Below are 19,478 nucleotides of genomic sequence, written 5' to 3' on the forward strand. Positions count from 1 at the left end.
ATATACTTTATGTAAATAAATGCCAAATAATAAAGAGTTTATAATTAAAATGAAAGTTATTCTTTTATTAATCAAAACAATTTCCCTTTAAGTTAGATTTTATTTAAAGACATTTATTTGATATATATTTTTTAATTATCATCTTGTTTCTGATTCTAAAATATACTTGGAGAAAGAGTATTTGCCTATTTTTAAAATTCTAACTGAAACAATTTTTAAAATATTGATACTTCCCTTCTTTTTTTTTTTTAAGATTTTATTTATTTATTCATGAGAGACACAGAGAGAGAGGTAGAGACACAGGCGGAGGGAGAAGCAGGCTCCATGGAGGGAGCCTGACGTGGGACCTGATTCCAGGACTCCAGGATCACGCCCTGGGCTGAAGGCGGCACTAAACCGCTGAGCCACCCAGGCTGCCCACCCAATACTTCCTTCTTATGCCAGAAAAGAACAATGGTTCAGATACCCCCAAATAATTTACTTTTTTAAAAAGATATTATTTATTTATTCATGAGAGACACAGAGAGAGAGAGGCAGAGACACAGGCAGAGGGAAAAGTAGGCTCCCTGCAAGGAGCCTGATGCAGGACTCAGGGACTGGATCCCAGGATTCCGGGATCATGACCCCGGCCAAAGGCAGATGCCCAACCACTGAGCCACCCAGGCATCCCTCAAATAATTTACTTTTTATTTAAAAATGTGTAATGTGACTTTCTTACAGCATTTTACCTACTTTCTAAACCTATTTTCTTGAATACCATTGCCTGAATTTTGTATTCCTTGGGCTCTCTAAATTAACTATGAGGAGAAGTGGCTAAAATGCTCACTAGGTAAGAGAGAGAATCCAACCTGGGATAAATTTTTTTTAATTTTCTTTTTTTTCTTTTTTTAAAATTTTATTTATTTATGATAGGCACACAGTGAGAGAGAGAGGCAGAGACACAGGCAGAGGGAGAAGCAGGCTCCATGCACCGGGAGCCCGACGTGGGATTCGATCCTGGGTCTCCAGGCGCTAAACCGCTGCGCCACCCAGGGATCCCCCTGGGATAAATTTTATCATGACTAATCTATAAGTTAAATTATTAAAGCAAAAGAATAAGTTGATTGAATTCATATCTAATATTAATAATAATAAATTCACATCTCCTTTGAGCTTTGGGAACCTATGTAGTAAAGGAGAAATCATTTTCTCATCCTTGTTTTTATATTCAACTAACCAAAACCAAGCATTTTGTTTTTGTTGTTGTCATTTTGCTTTGCTTTAACCTACTTTCAGGATTTAACTGAAAATAAGCATGAGTTTTCCATCTACTAATTTTCTTGGGGGAGGGAGCCTGAGTCCACTCTTGATTTTGGTTAGATCATGATATCAGTGTCATGAGATCGAGCCCCACACTGGGCTCCAGGCTGAAAATGGAGCCTACTTGAGTCTCTCTCTTCCTCTCCCCTCTCTGTGTGTGGTCACATAAACATATGTGTGTGCACTCTCTCTCCCTCTCAAAAAAAAGTCTCTCAGGGATCATTACTGGTTTAACACTCAAGAGGTAGAAGACTATGAGTTTTATAGGCTTGTAAGCCACACTGACAGGACATCGACTGCTCTTTTTTTTTTTTTTTTTTAAGATTTTATTTATTTATTCTTGAGAGACACACAGATAAAGAAAGGCAGAGACATAGGCAAGCTCCATGCAGGGAGCCCAACGTGGGACTCAATCCCGGGTCTCCAGAATCAGGCCCTGGGTTGAAGGCAGCGCTAAACCACTGAGCCATGCGGGCTGCCCTCAACTGCCCTTTCTTAAGAGAAACCCTAGGTTTTCCATTAACAAGGTTTTATAAGGAATTAGTGGGTAACACTTGCATAGCAATCAGCATAATAATGTATGTTATTAGTCTTAATAGTAGTCTTAGTCTTTTCCTAATAATAGTAGTCTTTTCCTAATTCCTTAATAGTAATTAGTCTTTTCCTATATTTCCTGAGTACCATTCAGGTTCACTTGATAGCCCTGAGTGTTAACATTAAGGAACTCTTCTAAAACATATTGACAGCACTGGGGGATGCTCTTGTTTTTTCACTTCAAAAGGATGTCTTAATTACTCTTTAGGTATGTATTTCTAATTAGGGAGGAGCAACTTCTACCAACAACTTCTTATTTTTTGCCCAGCGCTCACTTCAGGCAACTGGAATTCAGTTATATAACATTTCCCTCCACCAAAAGAGACTATTATAGACTGCAATTTATTTTTAAATTTTTTTAGTATAGTTTACACAGTAACAAAATGGCAATAAATCATACCTATCAATAATTACTTTAAATGTAAATGGACGTAATGCTCCAATCAAAAGACATAGGGTGACTGGATTAAAAAAAAAAAAAAAAAGACCCACCTATATGGTGCCTACAAGAGACTAATTTCAGACCTAAAGACACATGTAGACTGAAAGTGAAAGGCTGAAAAAACATATGCCATGCAAATGGAAGAAGAAAAAAAGAAGGCTAGGGTAGCAATACTTAGACCAAACGGACTTTAAAACAAAGACTGTAGTTGCAAAAACCTGCAACAAAATATCAGCAAATTGAATTCAACAATACATTAAAAAGAATCATTTGCCACAATCAAGTAGGATTTATTCCAGGGATACAAGGATGTTCAATGTTTACAAATCAATCAGCATGATACATCACATTATCAAGAGAAAGGATAAAAGCCTTATTATCATCTCAACAGATGCCAAAGAGTATTTGACAAAAAAGAATATCCATTCATGCTAAAAAAAAAATCTCAACAACGTGCATTTAGAGGGAACATACCTCAATACAATAAAGGCCATGGATGACAAACCTACAGTTAACATCGTATTGAATACTGAAAAACAGCTTTTTCTCTCAGATTGAGAACAAGACAAATATGTCTACTCTTGTCACTTTTATTCAATATAGTCCTGGAAGTCCTAGCCACAGCAATCAGATAAGAAAAATAAATAAATTGGTAAGGAAGAAGTAAAACTGTCACTATTTGTCGATGACATGACATCACATAAAGAAAAACCTAAAGTCTCTACCAAAAAGAAAACAATCACAATTGCACCCAGAACAATAAAATACCTAGGAAAAAAATTTAACCAAGGTGGTGAAAGACCTGTGCTCTGAAAATTCTAAAACACTGATGGAAGAAATTGAAGACAATACAAATAAATGGAAAGATATACCATACTATGGATTAGCATGAGCTAATTAATTTCGTTAAAATGTCCAAACTACCCAAAGCAATCTACAGATCCCATGCAATCCCTGTCAAAATACCAATAGCATTTTTCACAGAACTAGAACAAATAATCCTACAAGTTGCATGGAACTAAAAAACACCCTGGATAGCTAAATCAATCTTAAGAAGAACAAAGGGAAATGTTTCACACTCCCAGACTTCAAACTATACTATAAAGCTAGAGTAGTCAAAATAGTATGGCAATGGAACAAAAATAAACACATATATCAATAGAACAGAATAGAAAGCCCAGAAATAAACCCATATTCATATAGTCACTTAATCTATGACAAAAGAGGCAAGAACATACCATGAAGGAAAAGATAGTCTCCTCAAAAAATGATGTTAGGAAAACATATGCAAAAGAAAGCATATATGCAAAAAATGCAAAAGAATGATACTTTCTGGGCAGCCCAGGTGGCTCAGTGGTTTAGTGCCACCTTCGGCCCAGGGCCTGATTCTGGAGACCTGGGATCGAGTCCCACGTCGGGTTCCCTGCATGGAGCCTGCTTCTCCCTCTGCCTGTGTCTCTGCCCCCCACCCCATGTCTCTCATGAATAAATAAATAAAATCTTAAAAAAAAAAAAAAGAATGATACTTTCTTATACCATATAGAAAAACAAGCTCAAAGTGGATTAAAGACCTAAATGCAAATAATAATAATAATAATAATAATAATAATAATAATAAAGACCTAAATGCAAAACCTGAAACCATAAAAATCCTAAAAGAAAACATAGCCAGTTATCTCTTGGACATTAGTCTTAGCAATATTTTCTTAGCCTTCTCAGGCAAGGGCAAAAAAACAAAAAACAAACAATTGGGACTACAGCAAACTAAAAGGATTCTGCAAAGTAAAGGAAATCTTCAACAAAATAAAAAGCAATCTGAACTGGAGAAGATATATATAAAGGATATATTTAATAATGGGTAAATATACAAAATATATAAATAACCCATGCAATGCAACACCAAAAACCCCCAATCTGATTTAAAAATGGGCAGAGGACAGGGGTGCCTAGGTGGCTCAGCTGGTTAAGCATCCAACTCTTGGTTTCAGCTCAGTCATGATCTCAGGGTTGTAGGGCTCTGCGCTCAGCATGGAGTCCGCTTCAGATTCTCCCTCCCTCTTTCTGCCCATCTCCCTCACTCACTCTCTCTCTCTCAGATAATTTTTTTTAAAACGGGCAGAGGACCTGAATAGATATAAGACATCCAGATGGCCAAGAGCTACATGAAAAGATGCTCAACATCACTAATCATCAGGGAAATCAAAACCACAATGAGATATCACTTCACACCTGTCAGAATGACTAGTATCAAACCCTCATGCACTATTGATGGGAATGTAAATTGGTGCAGCCAGTATGGAAACACTGTGGAGGTTCCTCGAAAAACTAAAAATAGAAATATCATACAATCCAGCAATCCACTACTAGATATGCACCCAAAGAAAATGAAAACACTAACTCGAAAGGATATAGCCATCCCTATGTTCCTTGCAGCATTATATACAAGAGCCAAGATATGGAATCAGCATATCACCTATGAACAGATGAATGGATAGTGAAATAGTGAATAGTGATAGTGAATAGTGAATGTAGTTTGGAATATTAGCCATAAAAAGAGTGAAATCGGGATCCCTGGGTGGCGCAGCGGTTTGGCGCTTGTCTTTGGCCCAGGGCGCGATCCTGGAGACCCGGGATCGAATCCCACATCAGGTTCCCAGTGCATGGAGCCTGCTTCTCCCTCTGCCTGTGTCTCTGCCTCTCTCTCTCTCTCTCTGTGACTATCATAAATAAATAAAAATTTTAAAAAAATTAAAAAAAAAAAGAGTGAAATCTTGCCATTTGCAACAACATGGGTGTTATGCTAAAAGTAGCCTGAAAAAGACAAATCCTTTGTGATTTCACTAATATGTGAAATCCAAAAAACAAAACAAATGAAAAAACAAGACAAAATAGAGACTCATAAATACAGAGAACAAATTGGTGGTTGCCAGAGGGGAGGAGCATGGGGGAATGGGCAAAATAGGTGAAGAGGATTAAGAGGTACAAACTTAACTGCAATAAAATAAATACGGATAAAAAATGTACAGTGATATATAGTATAGGGAATATAGTAAACAATATTGTAATAACTTTGTTTCTTTTTTTTAAGATTTTATTTATTTATTCATGAGAGACAGAGAGAGAGAGGAAGAGACACAGGCAGAGGGAGAAGCAGGCTCCCTGCAGGGAGCCTGATGTGGGACTCGATCCCAGGACTCCAGGCCAAAGGCATGCGCTAAACTGCTGAGCCACCCAGGGATCCCCAATAACTTTGTTTCTTGATGTGATATTTCTCATTTTTACAATCAGAAAGTCAAATAAAAAACATCAATACTTTTATAACCACAAAGACCTTTCCACTTCCCCGTTCATGCAAGCTTGTACCTTGCTTCTTTCACTCATTACTTAATGAGGACCAATCTGAACTGCTGAGCTCTGCGAGGGTGGGGGGCTTGGTTTTAGTTTATTTTTTCTTTACTTTTTTCAGTAATATTTGTATCCTCTCTTTTATCAGAATTTAGGGCATCATATACAAACACAAAGGAAAGCTAGTTGTATGTGAAATATTTATAAATTAATTAAACAGTACAAAGAAAAATTCTTGTTAGTCCAAGGTTTACATTTTTAAAAATTTTATTTATTTATTCATGACAGACACACACAGAGAGAGAGAGGCAGAGACATAAGCAGAGGGAGAAGCAGGCTCCATGCAGGAGCCCGACGTGGGACTCGATCCCGGATCTCCAGGATCACACCCTGGGCTAAAGGCGGCACTAAACCGCTGGGCCACCGGGGCTGCCCTCCATTATTTTTTCTTTAATCTCTGTGTCCAACGTGGGACCTGAACTCATGACTCTGAGATTAAGAGTCACATACTCTACCAACAGAGCCAGCCAGGTGTCCCCATTATTGTAATAACTTTGAATGGTGACAAGAGATAACGTTTATGACGGTGAGCATTTTGTAATGCATATAAATATTGAATGACTACATTATACACCTGAAAGTAATATAATTGTATTATGTATGTCAACTATCCTTCAATTAAAAAAAAATACTGGGGCACCTGGATGGCTCAACAGGTTAAATGTCCAAGTGTCCTAATATGGATTTCAACTCGGTCATGATCTCAGAGTCATCAGACTGAGTCCTTCATCCAGCCCCACACTGGGTATGGAGCCTGCTTAAGATTCTCTCCCTATATCCTCGCCCTTCCTTTCACTTTCTCTCCCCTTCCCTTTCAAAACAAAACAAGAAAAACAAAAAAGCTTTTTGACAAAACGAGAAAGAACAATCCAATGGAAAAAGAGTCTCTTAAACAAATGGTGTTGGGAAAACTGGACAGCAATATGGGGAAGAATGAAACTAGACCACTTTCTTGCACCATACACAAAAATAAATTAAAAATGGATGAGAGACCTAAATGTGAGACAGGAAACCATCAAAATCCTAGAGAACACAGGCAGCAATGTCTTTGACATTAGCTGTAGCAACCTCTTATTGATACTTCTCCAGAGACAAGGGAAACAAAAGCAAAAAATGAACTATAGAGACTTCATCAAGATAAAAAGCTTCCGCACGAAAAAGGGAAACAATCAACAAAACTAAAAGGCAGCCTAGGAAATGGGGGAAGATATTTGCAAATGACATATCTGATAAAGAGTCAGTATCCAAAATCATTGAACATATCAGGGCAGCCCCGGTGGCTCAGTGGTTTAGCGCCACCTTCAGCCCAGGGTGTGATCCTGGAGACCCGGGATCGAGTCCCACATCGGGCTCCCTGCATGGAGCCTGCTTCTCCCTCTGCCTGTGTCTCTGCCTCTCTGTGTGTGTGTGTCTCTCATGAATAAATAAATAAAATCTTAAAAAAAAAAAAAAAGAACATATCAAACTCAACACCCAAAAAACAAATAACCCAGCTAAGAAATAGGCAGAAGACATGAATAGACATTTTTTCCAAAGAAGACATCCAGATGGCCAAAAGACACATGAAAAAAATACTCAACATCACTCGACATCAGGGAAATACAAATCAAAACGTCAGTGAGCTACCACTTCAGGCTGGCCAGAAAGTCTAAAATTAACTACACAGGAAACAACAGACGTTGATGAGTCTGTGGAGAAGGGGGTACTCTCTTGCACCGCTGGTGGGAGTGCAAACTGGTGCAGCCACTCTGGAAAACAGTATGGAGGCTCCTCACAAAATTAAAAAAGTACAGCCCAGCAATTGCACTGCTAGGCATTTACCCAAAGTAAACAAAAATACTGATTCGAAGGGGCACATGCACCCTGAAGTTTATAGCAGCGTTATCAACAATAACCAAATTATGGGGAGAGCCCAGATGTCCATCGACCGATGACTGGATAAATAAGATGTGGTAAACATTTACGGTGGAATGTTGTTTGGCTGTCAAAGAGAATGAAATCTTGCCATTTGCAATGACGTGGCTGGAGCTAGGGTATATTATGCTAAACAATACAAGTCAGCCAGAGAAAAACAAATACCATATGATTTCGGTTGTATGTGTAATTTAGGAAACAAAATAGATGAATATAGGGGAAGGGAAAAAAAAGAGAGGGAGGCAAACCATAAGAGACTCTTAACTATAGGGAATTCCCCTGCATTGCTGCAGGGGAGGTGGGTGGGGGATGTGCTAAATGGGTGTTGGGGATTAAGGAGGGTACTTGTGATGGGCACTGGGTGTTATATGCACGTGATGAATCACCAAATGCTCCTCCTGAAATATATATTACACTGTATGTTAACTAGAATTTATTTTTTAATTTTTATTTATTTTATTTTAAAGATTTTATTTCTTTATTAATGAGAAACAGAGAAAGAGAGGCAGAGACACAGGCAGAGGGAGAAGGCTCCATGCAGGGAGCCCAACGTGGGATTCGATCCTGGGACTCCAGATCACACCCTGGGCTAAAAGCTGCGCTAAACCGCTGAGCCACCCGGTCTGCCCTATTTTATTCTTAATGATGTTATTTATTTATTCATGAGACACACAGGGAGAGGCAGAGACATAGGCAGGGAGAAGCAGGCCCCATGCAGGGAGCCTGATGCGAGACTCCATCCCAGGACCCCAGGATCTCGCTCTGAGCCAAAGGCAGATGCTCAACCATTGAGCCTCCCAGGTGTCCTGTTAACTAACCAGAATTTAAATAAAAGTTTGAAAAAACAAAAACCTCTAGCTAAATTGACAATAAAAAAAAAAACCCCAAAATATCAGTAACAGTGCAGAAAAGCATTTCTATAGTTCTATAGATATTAAAAGGATTAAAAGAGGGATCCCTGGGTGGCGCAGCGGTTTGGCGCCTGCCTTTGGCCCAGGGCGCGATCCTGGAGACCCGGGATCGAGTCCCTCCATCGGACTCCTGGCATGGAGTCCGCTTCTCCCTCTGCCTGTGTCTCTGCCTTTCTCTCTGTGCCTCTCATGAATAAATAAAATATTTTTAAAAAATCAGAGAAAGACAAATACCATATGATTTCACTTACGTGTATAACCAAAAAAAGTGGGGTTTAGTGAACCCCACTAAAAAGGAAAAAAACAAATTCACAAATATAGAGAATAGATTGGTGGTTGCCAGAGGCAGGGAGAGGAGAGGGGGCAAGACGGTGACACTGTTAAGAGAATAAAAAGACAAGCCGTAGACTAGGGAAAAAAATCACACATTTGACTCTTGATTTCAGCTCAGGTCATGATCCTCAGGGTTGTGGGACCCAGCCCAGCCCAGGGCTCTCCACTCTGGAGTCCAGTCGGGATTCTCTCCTCTGTCCCTTCCCCTCACCCTGCTGTGCTCTTTCCCTAAATAAAAAGATAAAAATAAAAGGGGAGGGCAGCCCGGGTGGCTCAGCGGTTTGGCACCTGCCTTCGGCCCAGGGCGTGATCCTGGACACTCGGGATCGAGTCCCATATCGGGCTCCCCACTGCGAGGCTGCTTCTCCCTCTGCCTGTGTCTCTGCCTGTCTCTTTCTGTGTCTCTCATGAATAAATAAATAAATCTTAATGAATAAATAAATTAATAAAATCCTTAAAAATAAGTAAATGTTCCTTTCTTTTCTTTTTTTATTTTTATTTTTATTTTAAAAGATTTTATTTATGCATGAGACACACACACACACAGGCAGAGGGAGACGCAGGCTCCCAGCGGGACTCGATCCCGGGGCCCCGGGGACCACGACCTGAGCCCAAGGCAGACGCTCGACCACCGAGGCACCAGACGTCCCTGTTCCTATTTTTCTTGAAAATTTCCGTGTACCCTAAAGCCCCGGCTTTCTTGTTATGAAAAACAAAAAAAAAAACCAAAGAATGCTTGAAACTCCTTTTGCATACTTTGGGTTTTGAGGTTCCCAGAGATGAATATTCTGGGCACGACTTTTATCTAAATTAGCCGAGTAATGCAGCAGTCATTGCACAATTGGAAGTCGAACCTGCCCTTTAACAAAGGACGACCCCGAAACAGGGACTTAAAAAATAATTGTGTGGCACCAGGAACGTGGGGGGCCTGGCCGCGGAGGGCGCCCCGGGGACGCGCGGGTAGCGCGGCGGGTGCATCCACTGCGCGGCCTGCCCGGGGGAGGGGTGCGGGGAGGGGAGGGGGACACCGGGCAGCAGCCTTCCCGCCTGGGGGGTGCGGCGGGTGCATCCACTGCGCGGCCTGCCCGGGGGAGGGGTGCGGGGGGGGGACACCGGGGGGCAGCCTTCCCGCCTGGGGGGCGCGGCGGGTGCATCCACTGCACGGCCTGCTCGGGGGAGGGGTGCGGGGAGGGGGGGACACCGGGGGCAGCCTTCCGGCCTGGGGGGTCGGCGGGTGCATCCACTGCACGGCCTGCTCGGGGGAGGGGTGCGGGGGGGGGGACACCGGGGGGCAGCCTTCCGGCCTGGGGGGTGCGGCGGGTGCATCCACTGCACGGCCTGCCCGGGGGAGGGGTGCGGGGGAGGGGAGGGGGACACCGGGGGGCAGCCTTCCGGCCTGGGGGGCGCGGCGGGTGCATCCACTGCGCGGCCTGCTCGGGGGAGGGGTGCGGGGGGGGGACACCGGGGGGCAGCCTTCCCGCCTGGGGGGTCGGCGGGTGCATCCACTGCGCGGCCTGCCCGGGGGAGGGGTGCGGGGGGGGGGACACCGGGGGGCAGCCTTCCCGCCTGGGGGGTCGGCGGGTGCATCCACTGCGCGGCCTGCTCGGGGGAGGGGTGCGGGGGGGGGACACCGGGCAGCAGCCTTCCCGCCTGGGGGGCGCGGCGGGTGCATCCACTGCGCGGCCTGCCCGGGGGAGGGGTGCGGGGGGGGGACACCGGGGGGCAGCCTTCCCGCCTGGGGGGCGCGGCGGGTGCATCCACTGCACGGCCTGCTCGGGGGAGGGGTGCGGGGGAGGGGGGGACACCGGGGGCAGCCTTCCGGCCTGGGGGGTCGGCGGGTGCATCCACTGCACGGCCTGCTCGGGGGAGGGGTGCGGGGGGGGGACACCGGGGGGCAGCCTTCCGGCCTGGGGGGTGCGGCGGGTGCATCCACTGCGCGGCCTGCCCGGGGGAGGGGTGCGGGGAGGGGAGGGGGACACCGGGGGGCAGCCTTCCGGCCTGGGGGGCGCGGCGGGTGCATCCACTGCGCGGCCTGCTCGGGGGAGGGGGGCGGGGGGGGGGACACCGGGGGGCAGCCTTCCCGCCTGGGGGGTCGGCGGGTGCATCCACTGCGCGGCCTGCTCGGGGGAGGGGTGCGGGGGGGGGGACACCGGGGGGCAGCCTTCCCGCCTGGGGGGTCGGCGGGTGCATCCACTGCGCGGCCTGCTCGGGGGAGGGGTGCGGGGGGGGGGACACCGGGCAGCAGCCTTCCCGCCTGGGGGGCGCGGCGGGTGCATCCACTGCGCGGCCTGCCCGGGGAGGGGGGCGGGGAGGGGGGGACACCGGGGGGCAGCCTTCCCGCCTGGGGGGCGCGGCGGGTGCATCCACTGCACGGCCTGCCCGGGGAGGGGTGCGGGGAGGGGGGGGACACGCGGCAGCAGCCTCCGGCCGGGGCGGCCCCAGGCTCGCGGAGGTGGCAGGAGGCCCGGGGCGCCGCGCAGGGAACCCAGGCCCCGCCTCGGCCGGGGGCGCGGGAAGCCTCGGGAAGCCTCGGGCTCCTCCCCGCGGCGGGCGGGGCGGGGCGGGGCGGTGGGAGCTGCGCGGGCCCGCCCGGTCCCGGGGCCTCGGCTCCGGCGCGCCCGCCCGGCTCGGCCCAGGTGCGGGACAGGTGCGGGCAGGTGCGCGCTCCCCCGCAGGATGGCGGTCGCCGTCCTGGTCCTCAGGCTCCTCGTGTGCCTCCTGGCCTCGCCCCTGTTCCTGCTGCACGCCCTGGGCCTGTGGCGCCCGCTGTGCCGGAGGTGGTTCCCCCACTTCTTGGCGCGGTTCAGCGTGATGTACAACGAGCGGATGGCGGGCAGGAAGCGGGAGCTCTTCGGCGGCCTGCAGGCGTTCGCGGGCCCGTCGGGGAAGCTGCGCCTGCTGGAGGTGGGCTGCGGCACCGGCGCCAACTTCCAGTTCTACCCGCCGGGGTGCAGGGTGACCTGCGTGGACCCCAACCCCAACTTCGAGAAGTTCTTGATCAAGAGCATCGCGGAGAACCGACACCTGCAGTTCGAGCGCTTCGTGGTGGCGGCGGGGGAGGACCTGCGGCAGGTGGCCGACGGCTCGGTGGACGCGGTGGTCTGCACCCTGGTGCTGTGCTCGGTGCGGGACCAGGGGCAGATCCTGCGGGAGGTGCGCAGGGTGCTGAGGCCGGTGAGTGACGCGCGGAGCCCCAGGACCCGCGGCTGGGAACCGCCCTTAGCCCAAGGCCGCGTCCGCTCGGTGGCTCAAAGGTGCTACATAAAAAGCGAAGCTACTGGAGCAGGCACTGTGGATTTTTTTTTTTTTTAAGATTTTACTTATTTATTCATAGAGACACACACACACAGAGAGGCAGAGACACGGGCAGAGGGAGAAGCAGGCTCCTTGCAGGGAGCCCGACGACGTGGGACTCGATCCAGGCCTCGGGGTCACGCCTGAGCTGAGCCCCCCAGGTGCCCTGGCACTCTGTTGAATTCTTAAAACTCTTAGAGTCAGAAGCTCTAAAGGGAAAGGGATTCTGAGTACATAAAATTTTAAGACTTCTACAGAGGGGAAAAAAAAAAGTACTATAAACAAAATAAAGTATCAAAACATAGAAGTATTTGCCAGGGATGATAGACAAAAAGATTAACTTCCTTCATTTTAAAAGGCATTATGGATCAAAAGATCAATAGGGTTTCTTTAAATAATAAGAAAAACACAGAGAAAGATAGGCAAACAGCAGGAACAGAAATATAAATAAAAATAGCCTCCTCTAGGGGCACCTGGGCAGCTCAGTCCCTCAAGCATGGGATTCTAGATTTCCCCTGGGGTCTCGATCTCAAGGTTGTGGCAGGGAGGCCCCCCCATCCGGCTCTGCTCTGGGCATAGAGCCTGCTTGGGATTGTCTCTCCTTTCCCCCTAGCCCTCTCTCCCTCTCTCAAAAGGAAATAAAGCAATAAAAGCCAATCATATAAAAATGCTCGACTGTAGGTGCAATTAAAGAAACTAAAGCAAGATGCCATTTTTTACATATTGTACTGTCAGAGGCTTTTAAGGTAAATATGGTTATTGGGGTCTGGGAAGCAGGACACTCCCATACACATTGGAGGAAGTGCCCTCTTTGGAGGGTAACTTGAGAATATCAAAATTTAAAGCGCACGTAGCCTTTTATCCAGCAGTGATTTATCCTAGAGCTACACTGCACAAATAGGCAAAAATGTGTCTCTGTGCAAAGGCACTGAGTGGAGTATTTGAAATAGCAGGAAGTAGGAGTAACCTAGATGTCCATCAACAGGAGGCTGTTCAAGTAAATTGTCACATAGTACAAAAGAATTCTGTGCATCTGTTAAAAAGAACAAGGAAGAGGTATCTAAGCTGATACGAAAAAAGTCCCCAAGAGATGATGTTAAATGAGCATTAATGAAATGTTCATGTTAAATGAGAGCAGAGGCTATTGTGTAGACCGTGAGCCCGCTGTGTGAGGGCTTAGACACACACACGTATGTACATATACATTGTGTATATGTTAATGGAAAGGATAGAGAAGAAATATTTTTTTAAGATTTATCCATCAGAGAGAGAGAGAGAGAGAACACCCAAATATGTGAGCAAGGGGAGGGGCAGAGGGAGAGAGAATCTCAGAAGACTCTGCTGAGCGCAGAGCTCAATCCCAGGACCCTGAGATCATGACTTGAGCCAAAATCAAGAGTCAGAGGCTTAATTGGGGCACCCAAGCGCCCCTAGACAAGAAACTATTAACAGTGGTTGCCTCGCGGGAATGGGATTCAATATAGGGGTAGAGTCACTTTTCGTTGTGTATCTTTCTGTATAGTTTGAAATTCTTTATACCTAAATGATTTTCACCTATTTACTAATTTTTTAAAATAGCTTTATTCTTAACTTGGTTGAATGTAAGTAAAGCACGGACATGTCAACGGTTGAACTCACTGTCCTAGGAGAAAAGGATGTTCCTCAGGAAGAAACAGGAAGTTCCTCAGGAAGACAAGGGCTTGAAATGGGGTTGACAGACAATGATCTCATTATCTTTGGCTCAAGGAGAGGCCAACGTCAGAGTAGTAAATGAAGACATTTGGATTCTTTTTTTTTTTTTTTAAGATTTATTTATTTGAGAGAGTGTGTGCGCACGAGTGGGGAGAGGGCAGAGGGAGGGAAGCAGACTCCCTGTTGAGTGCAGAGCCCATGAGGGGGGATTGGGGGGTACTCGATCCCACAACCCCGAGGATCAGGACCTGAGCCGAAATCAAGAGTCAGACACTTAACTGACTGAGCCACCAGGTGCCCCCAAACCTTGTGATTCTTATATCCAAACGCTGGATTCTTGTGTCCTAAGACTGGATAGGGACTAGGCCAGGCTAGTGAGTGTTTTGCTTACCTGTGACCCCTACAAAGCAAGTAGTGCTTCCCTGCGATTCCCAGCACTGTGACTGAGACCGCCTCCAGTGGGAAGCACCCAGCATTCAGCACTCAGCTGCACACAACCAGAGCTTTATTACAGTGTCCTTTAACCCTCACAACAGTCCTTGGAAGCAGATATTGCCTTCATGTTGTGTTGAGGAAACAGAGGTTAAGAAGCTTGTCCCAGGGATCCCCGGGTGGCTCGGCAGTTTAGCACCTGCCTTCGGCCCAGGTGGTGACCCCAGGGTTCCGGGATCGTGTCCCACGTCAGGCTCCCTGCATGGAGCCTGCTTCTCCCTCTGCCTGCGTCTCTGCCTCTCTCTGTGTGTCTCTCATGAATAAATAAAGTCTTTAAAAAGAAAAGAAACTTGCTCAAGGTTACACAGTTAGTAGGTCTTTCTTTTCTTTTTTTTCTTTTATGGTGAAAAAATTTATATTTAGATTTATACCCGGCTGGACTCAATTTAGATGATCCCAGTTTTGTTGGCAACATCCAAAGCATCATAGCCAGGAGCCAGTGGAGCATTCTCCTCTCCATCAGGCCTGATCAAGGCGTTGACCTTGGCCCCATCAATGTCATAGAGCTTCTTCACAGCCCGTTTGACCTGGTGCTCACTGGTCTTGACATGCACAATGAACCCAAGCGTGTTGTTGGCTTCTGTTTTCTTCCTGGCTGACTCGGGGGAGTCGGGGGAACTTGATGAGGGCATAGGGATCAAGCTTGTTTCTCTGGGGGCGCTTCCTCCAGGATCTTTGGGCTGCCTTCGGAGCCGCAGGGTCTTGGGTCGTAGGAATGTAGGTGACGTACGGATCTTTTTTGGGGGACTGTGCACACCTTTCAGCACCGCTTTCTTAGCTTTCAAAGCCTTTGCTTTGGCGTTGGCTTTGGGAGGGCAGGGGCTTCCTTCTTTGGTGTCAGCACCATCTTCGAAAATGGTCTAACTTTCTTTATTTCTTTTTCTTTATTTTTTCCTTTTTTTTTTCCCCCTGACTTTCTTTAATGCAAGTATTCCTACTGCTGCACCACACTGTTTGTCACTAGGGCCTTTTTTCTCTCACCAGCTTCCACATTTCTGCCACTTTTGCTGGCTGTTCTTCCTCTGCCCATCTCTAAATACTGGAGTTTGCTTTTTTGGCTCTTGTTTTACTTAATTAAATATGGCCCCAGGGGCATTTCATGGGCCTCCCACAGTTTTCAATTACTGTGCATGTACAGATGGTTTGCAAATCGATAGATCTAGCCCAGATCCTTCTTCTAACCCCAAACCATATCCATGTGTCTACTCAACAGTCACCTGAACGGGTGACGGGCACCTCTGGTTTACCCTGTGTTACCCAGAGGGCAACATGGGCCTCCCCAGACATGGGGCTCCTCCTGTCCTAGGCTATGGAAATCTTTTTCTTTTTGTTTTGTTTTTTTTTTACCCAATTAGGAAACTCCAAGCTTTCCATTCTTGCACACAGGCCTTCACTTACCCATAGAACTGGGGAAACTGCCACCTGTCAGCTCTCTGCCTGGGATAGGCATGATTAGGGTGGCCAGAGGAGGCTAGAAGAGTGTGACCCTGACCCCGGGGTTTTGGAGGGGATTCGGAGGTCCCCTTCCCCCACTCCCCACAGGGGTAGATGGGCAGAAAAGACTTCTGAAGTCCTGTTAATGTATAACCTCTATGTGGATACTTCCCCTGCATTAATAGGACTGTCCGAGACGAAAGTAGCAGCTGCTAATGCCTACAGGACAGTGATTTGCACATCACATCCGCTGAATAAAATCCCTAATGGCACAGGGGTACCATGACTTCACTAATGCTTTTAGATGCTTCAGTATTTTAATTCATATCATTTACATCCTTGTGACAATGGTACAAAAATATCAGACATGATTCTTTAGTCTCAGGCAGTGCTAGGTATGGATTCAGCTCTCTCACAGGTTTGCAAAGCAGAACCCAAGAACAATGTTTAGATGAAGTAAAGAAAAAATGTTTTTTTAATTTTAAAGAATAAGTTTAAAAAATTGTAATTTGGGGATCCCTGGGTGGCTCAGTGGTTTAGTGCCTGCCTTTGGCCCAGGGCACAATCCTGGAGTCCCAGGATTGAGTCCCACGTCGGGAGGTATGGAACCTGCTTCCCGCTTCTCTCTCTGCCTGTGTCTCTGCCTCTCTCTCTCTCTCTATCATGAACAAATAAATAAAATCTTTAAAAAAATTGTAATTAAAAGGTAAACAGCAGGGATGTCTGGCTGGCTCAGTCAGTAGAGTATGTGACTCTTGACCTCAAGGTTGTGAGTTCAAGCCCTATACTGAGTGTAGAGATTCCTTAAAAATAAAATCTTAAAAAAAAAAAAAAGGCAAACAAATAGGGGGAAACATTTGTAGTACATACATAGTCTTATTATACCAAATGCCCTTGCTAAGCAGTAAGAAAAACCCAACACCCTATTAGAAAACTGATAAAGGCGTTGCCTGGGAGGCTCAGTGGTTGAGCATCTGCCTTCGGCTCAGGTCGTGATCCTGGGGTCCCGGGATCGAGTCCCACATCGGGCTCCCTGCATAGAGCCTGCTTCTCCCTCTGCCTGGGTCTCTGCCTCTCTCTCTCTCTCTCTCTCTCTCTCTCTCTCTCTGTGTCTCTCATGAATAAATAAATAAAATCTTTTAAAAAAAATTTTTAGAATAATATTCGAGTACATAAATCAAACAAAGCCGGTTACAAAACAGAAGGTACATTCTAGTCCTAGTCCTAACTTTAGGGGGAAAAAAAAACATCTTCACATGATGTACACACAAAATCTTGACAGCGGTTATCTTGAGATGATAGACTAGTGCTTGTTTCTCTGTTTGAACTTTTCTGCAGTGCCTAAAATCAACACACGGGCGAGGCCTCTGGAGCCAGTCTGTCCGGGTTCAAAGCATTTATAAGCTGTGTGACCCTGGGCAAGTTGCTCATTTTCTGTGTGACTCTTCCCTCATCTGTAAAAATAGGAATGATGGATGATATTGACCCAAATAGTTCACTGTAAGGATTAAGCAAGTTGACACGCACCAGGCACGAAGGCTAGCGGCTTGCACGCAGGAGCGCTGCACGTTTAGCCAGGATGATGCAGTACTTGATCATCACAAGATGCGCATTAATTGCCTTAGATTGGCAACTGTATAAAATTTGACAGGAGGCGAGACTATTGGCCAAAATAGCGTCTTAGCAAGTTCTGATTTACGCAGGCCTTCTCATGAAGTGAATGAGCCTCGAGGGCCACAGAAATCGAAGAAGCTTCAATCATCTTACAAACCTGTTCTTTAGAAACTAAAATCCTGTTTTGTTTTGTTTTTTTCCTTCTCAGGGAGGGGCTTTCTTTTTCCTGGAGCATGTTGCAGCTGAGAGCTCAACTTGGAATTACTTCTGGCAACAAATCCTGCACCCCTTCTGGCACCTGCTGTTTGACGGGTGCCACCTGACCAGAGAGAGCTGGAAGGCGCTGGAGCGGGTGCCCTTCTCCCAACTCAAGCTGCAGCACTTCCAGGCTCCGCTGTCCTGGGAGCTGGTGCGCCCTCACATCTCTGGGTACGCCGTCAAGTAGCCTGCGCAGGGAGTGGGGGGCTGAGCGGCTCTTAGCCTCAGGCTGCAGTTTTACACTTAAGATACTAACTGGGAGAAAGGGAACCTTCTCTTTGTAAGGTAAAGTTACATTTTGTCTCTAAGCGTTTATCAACCTATTTAGCCATCTTCTGTTGTCCCCCCAAGAGGATCGAAACCAAAACCAAAGCCAAACAGGACTCTCTCCCTTAAAAGGAAGTGCTGGGCTTTCACAACCAAAGTTTAGCATTAGCCCCAAATGTTGGTTTATGTGGTTAACTTCAAGATCCTTCCAGCTGTCTTAAATTGTTAGCTGGCAGGTTTTCATTTCACCCCCTCGAGAGCTTGGTGCTTAGAAGCAGTGAAATCACGCAAAAGATGACTTGGTAAAGGGAGAAGCGACAAGACCTTAAGGCTTCACAAACTGAATAGAGAATTACTAACTAGTTGAAAATCCAAATCTAAAGAGCCCAGGTCTCTTTGAAAGAGAAATCTGAGTCTGTTTGTTGTTCTTAGTATCCATGGGTTGGTTTTCAAAATTGATGGATGGGGGGTTCCAACCCTGGTTCTGCCCAGCTTTGGTGTTTTTACTCCCCTATTTCTAGTGACGTTTGTTTTCCTGCATTCCAGTCTTCAATGCTAAAGATAAGGATTGCACTTGACACATGAGTATATCCAGACAAATAGTTGAGGCCCTTAAGTTGCTTGAGTACATGTTCCTTATTATGTAGCATATACTCTGCTGCATGTCTTAGATTGTAGGTAAGGGAAAGGCCTCCTGCAACTAGGAAGACCTTGTATAATTCGGAACACCCTGTAAGAGCCCCTCACACCCAGGCAGTCCGGGCGTCTGTAAAGTAGATGCATATTTGGGGTATTATTGCGACCGGATTGCCACTCCTGTCCCGAGATGATTTCTTTGTTTCTTGCCACCATGGAAACCTCTGAAAATCATAAGGGCTTTGAAAACAAGTGTTAGGTTGCTCAGTCAGAGGGATTAAGAATAGCATTTCCAGCAATAGTTTGTGTGTATTTTGATAAACTTAGTATATTTTCTGTAAGGTATAATGACTTTACAAAGGGACTATTTTAAATACGAAATCAATCGATAAATTCACGTAGATTTTAGGAATGGAAATAAATGGTTTATATCTTTGCTGGCTTGGTGTTCTTTTTTTTTTTTTTTTTAATGTTTCTGGGAGGGGAAAATTAAGATACCTGAACATACAGATTTTTCTTTCTACCGCTGGGCAACCATAAACACAGCTAGTGGATTTTAGAGAAAGCTATTTTGGGAGGATCAGAATGGGTTTTTGAAAAGTTCAAGTCCAAAAACCCCCACTTGTAAAATCCACAGAGTAGAAAGAAGGGGCGCTTACTATCCTAATGCTCTCCGACATAAAGACAGTTACTGTTGTGGTGAGGTTGGGACGCTCGTCTAAGGCTTCCTGAGCTCTAGAACAGGAATCTCCTCTTTCTACCATCTCCCCAAAGTAGGACCCTCCTTACTACCCACCTCACTATTGCTGAGGTTAGTCTAGTGATTGAGAAATAGGAAAAAAACACAGGTTGACATGCTGGAATGCTACCAGCACGTTGGAAGAGAAGTAATG

At 46.1% G+C, this 19,478-nt stretch overlaps 2 protein-coding genes across 2 annotated transcripts; one reads left to right on the forward strand and one right to left on the reverse strand.

The window, feature by feature from the left end:
- Nucleotides 1-9,788: 9,788 nt before the first annotated feature.
- Nucleotides 9,789-11,261, reverse strand: LOC121479809 (basic proline-rich protein-like). Its single transcript, XM_041735607.1, has one exon. It carries the CDS (start codon nt 11,259-11,261, stop codon nt 9,789-9,791), a length of 1,473 nt encoding a protein of 490 aa, XP_041591541.1.
- A 187-nt stretch (nt 11,262-11,448) lies between these two features.
- METTL7A (methyltransferase like 7A) lies at nt 11,449-19,021 on the forward strand. Its single transcript, XM_041736719.1, has 2 exons — nt 11,449-12,072; nt 17,633-19,021. The coding sequence occupies exons 1-2, from the start codon at nt 11,575-11,577 to the stop codon at nt 17,867-17,869; spliced, it is 735 nt and encodes a 244-aa protein (XP_041592653.1). The 5' UTR covers nt 11,449-11,574; the 3' UTR covers nt 17,870-19,021.
- The last annotated feature ends 457 nt before the right edge of the window (nt 19,022-19,478 follow it).

This window comes from Vulpes lagopus, chromosome 21 (assembly GCF_018345385.1).
Source record: "Vulpes lagopus strain Blue_001 chromosome 21, ASM1834538v1, whole genome shotgun sequence".
Lineage (NCBI taxonomy): Eukaryota > Metazoa > Chordata > Mammalia > Carnivora > Canidae > Vulpes > Vulpes lagopus.

Excerpts from the sequence above, each read along its gene's own strand:
- METTL7A (XM_041736719.1), top strand. The coding sequence starts at position 11,575 with ATGGCGGTCGCCGTCCTGGTCCTCAGGCTCCTCGTGTGCCTCCTGGCC. Across the intron at positions 12,073-17,632 it reads TGCGCAGGGTGCTGAGGCCG|GGAGGGGCTTTCTTTTTCCT; the intron begins GTGAGTGACGCG and ends TTTCCTTCTCAG.
- LOC121479809 (XM_041735607.1), bottom strand. The coding sequence starts at position 11,261 with ATGCACCCGCCGCGCCCCCCAGGCGGGAAGGCTGCCCCCCGGTGTCCC.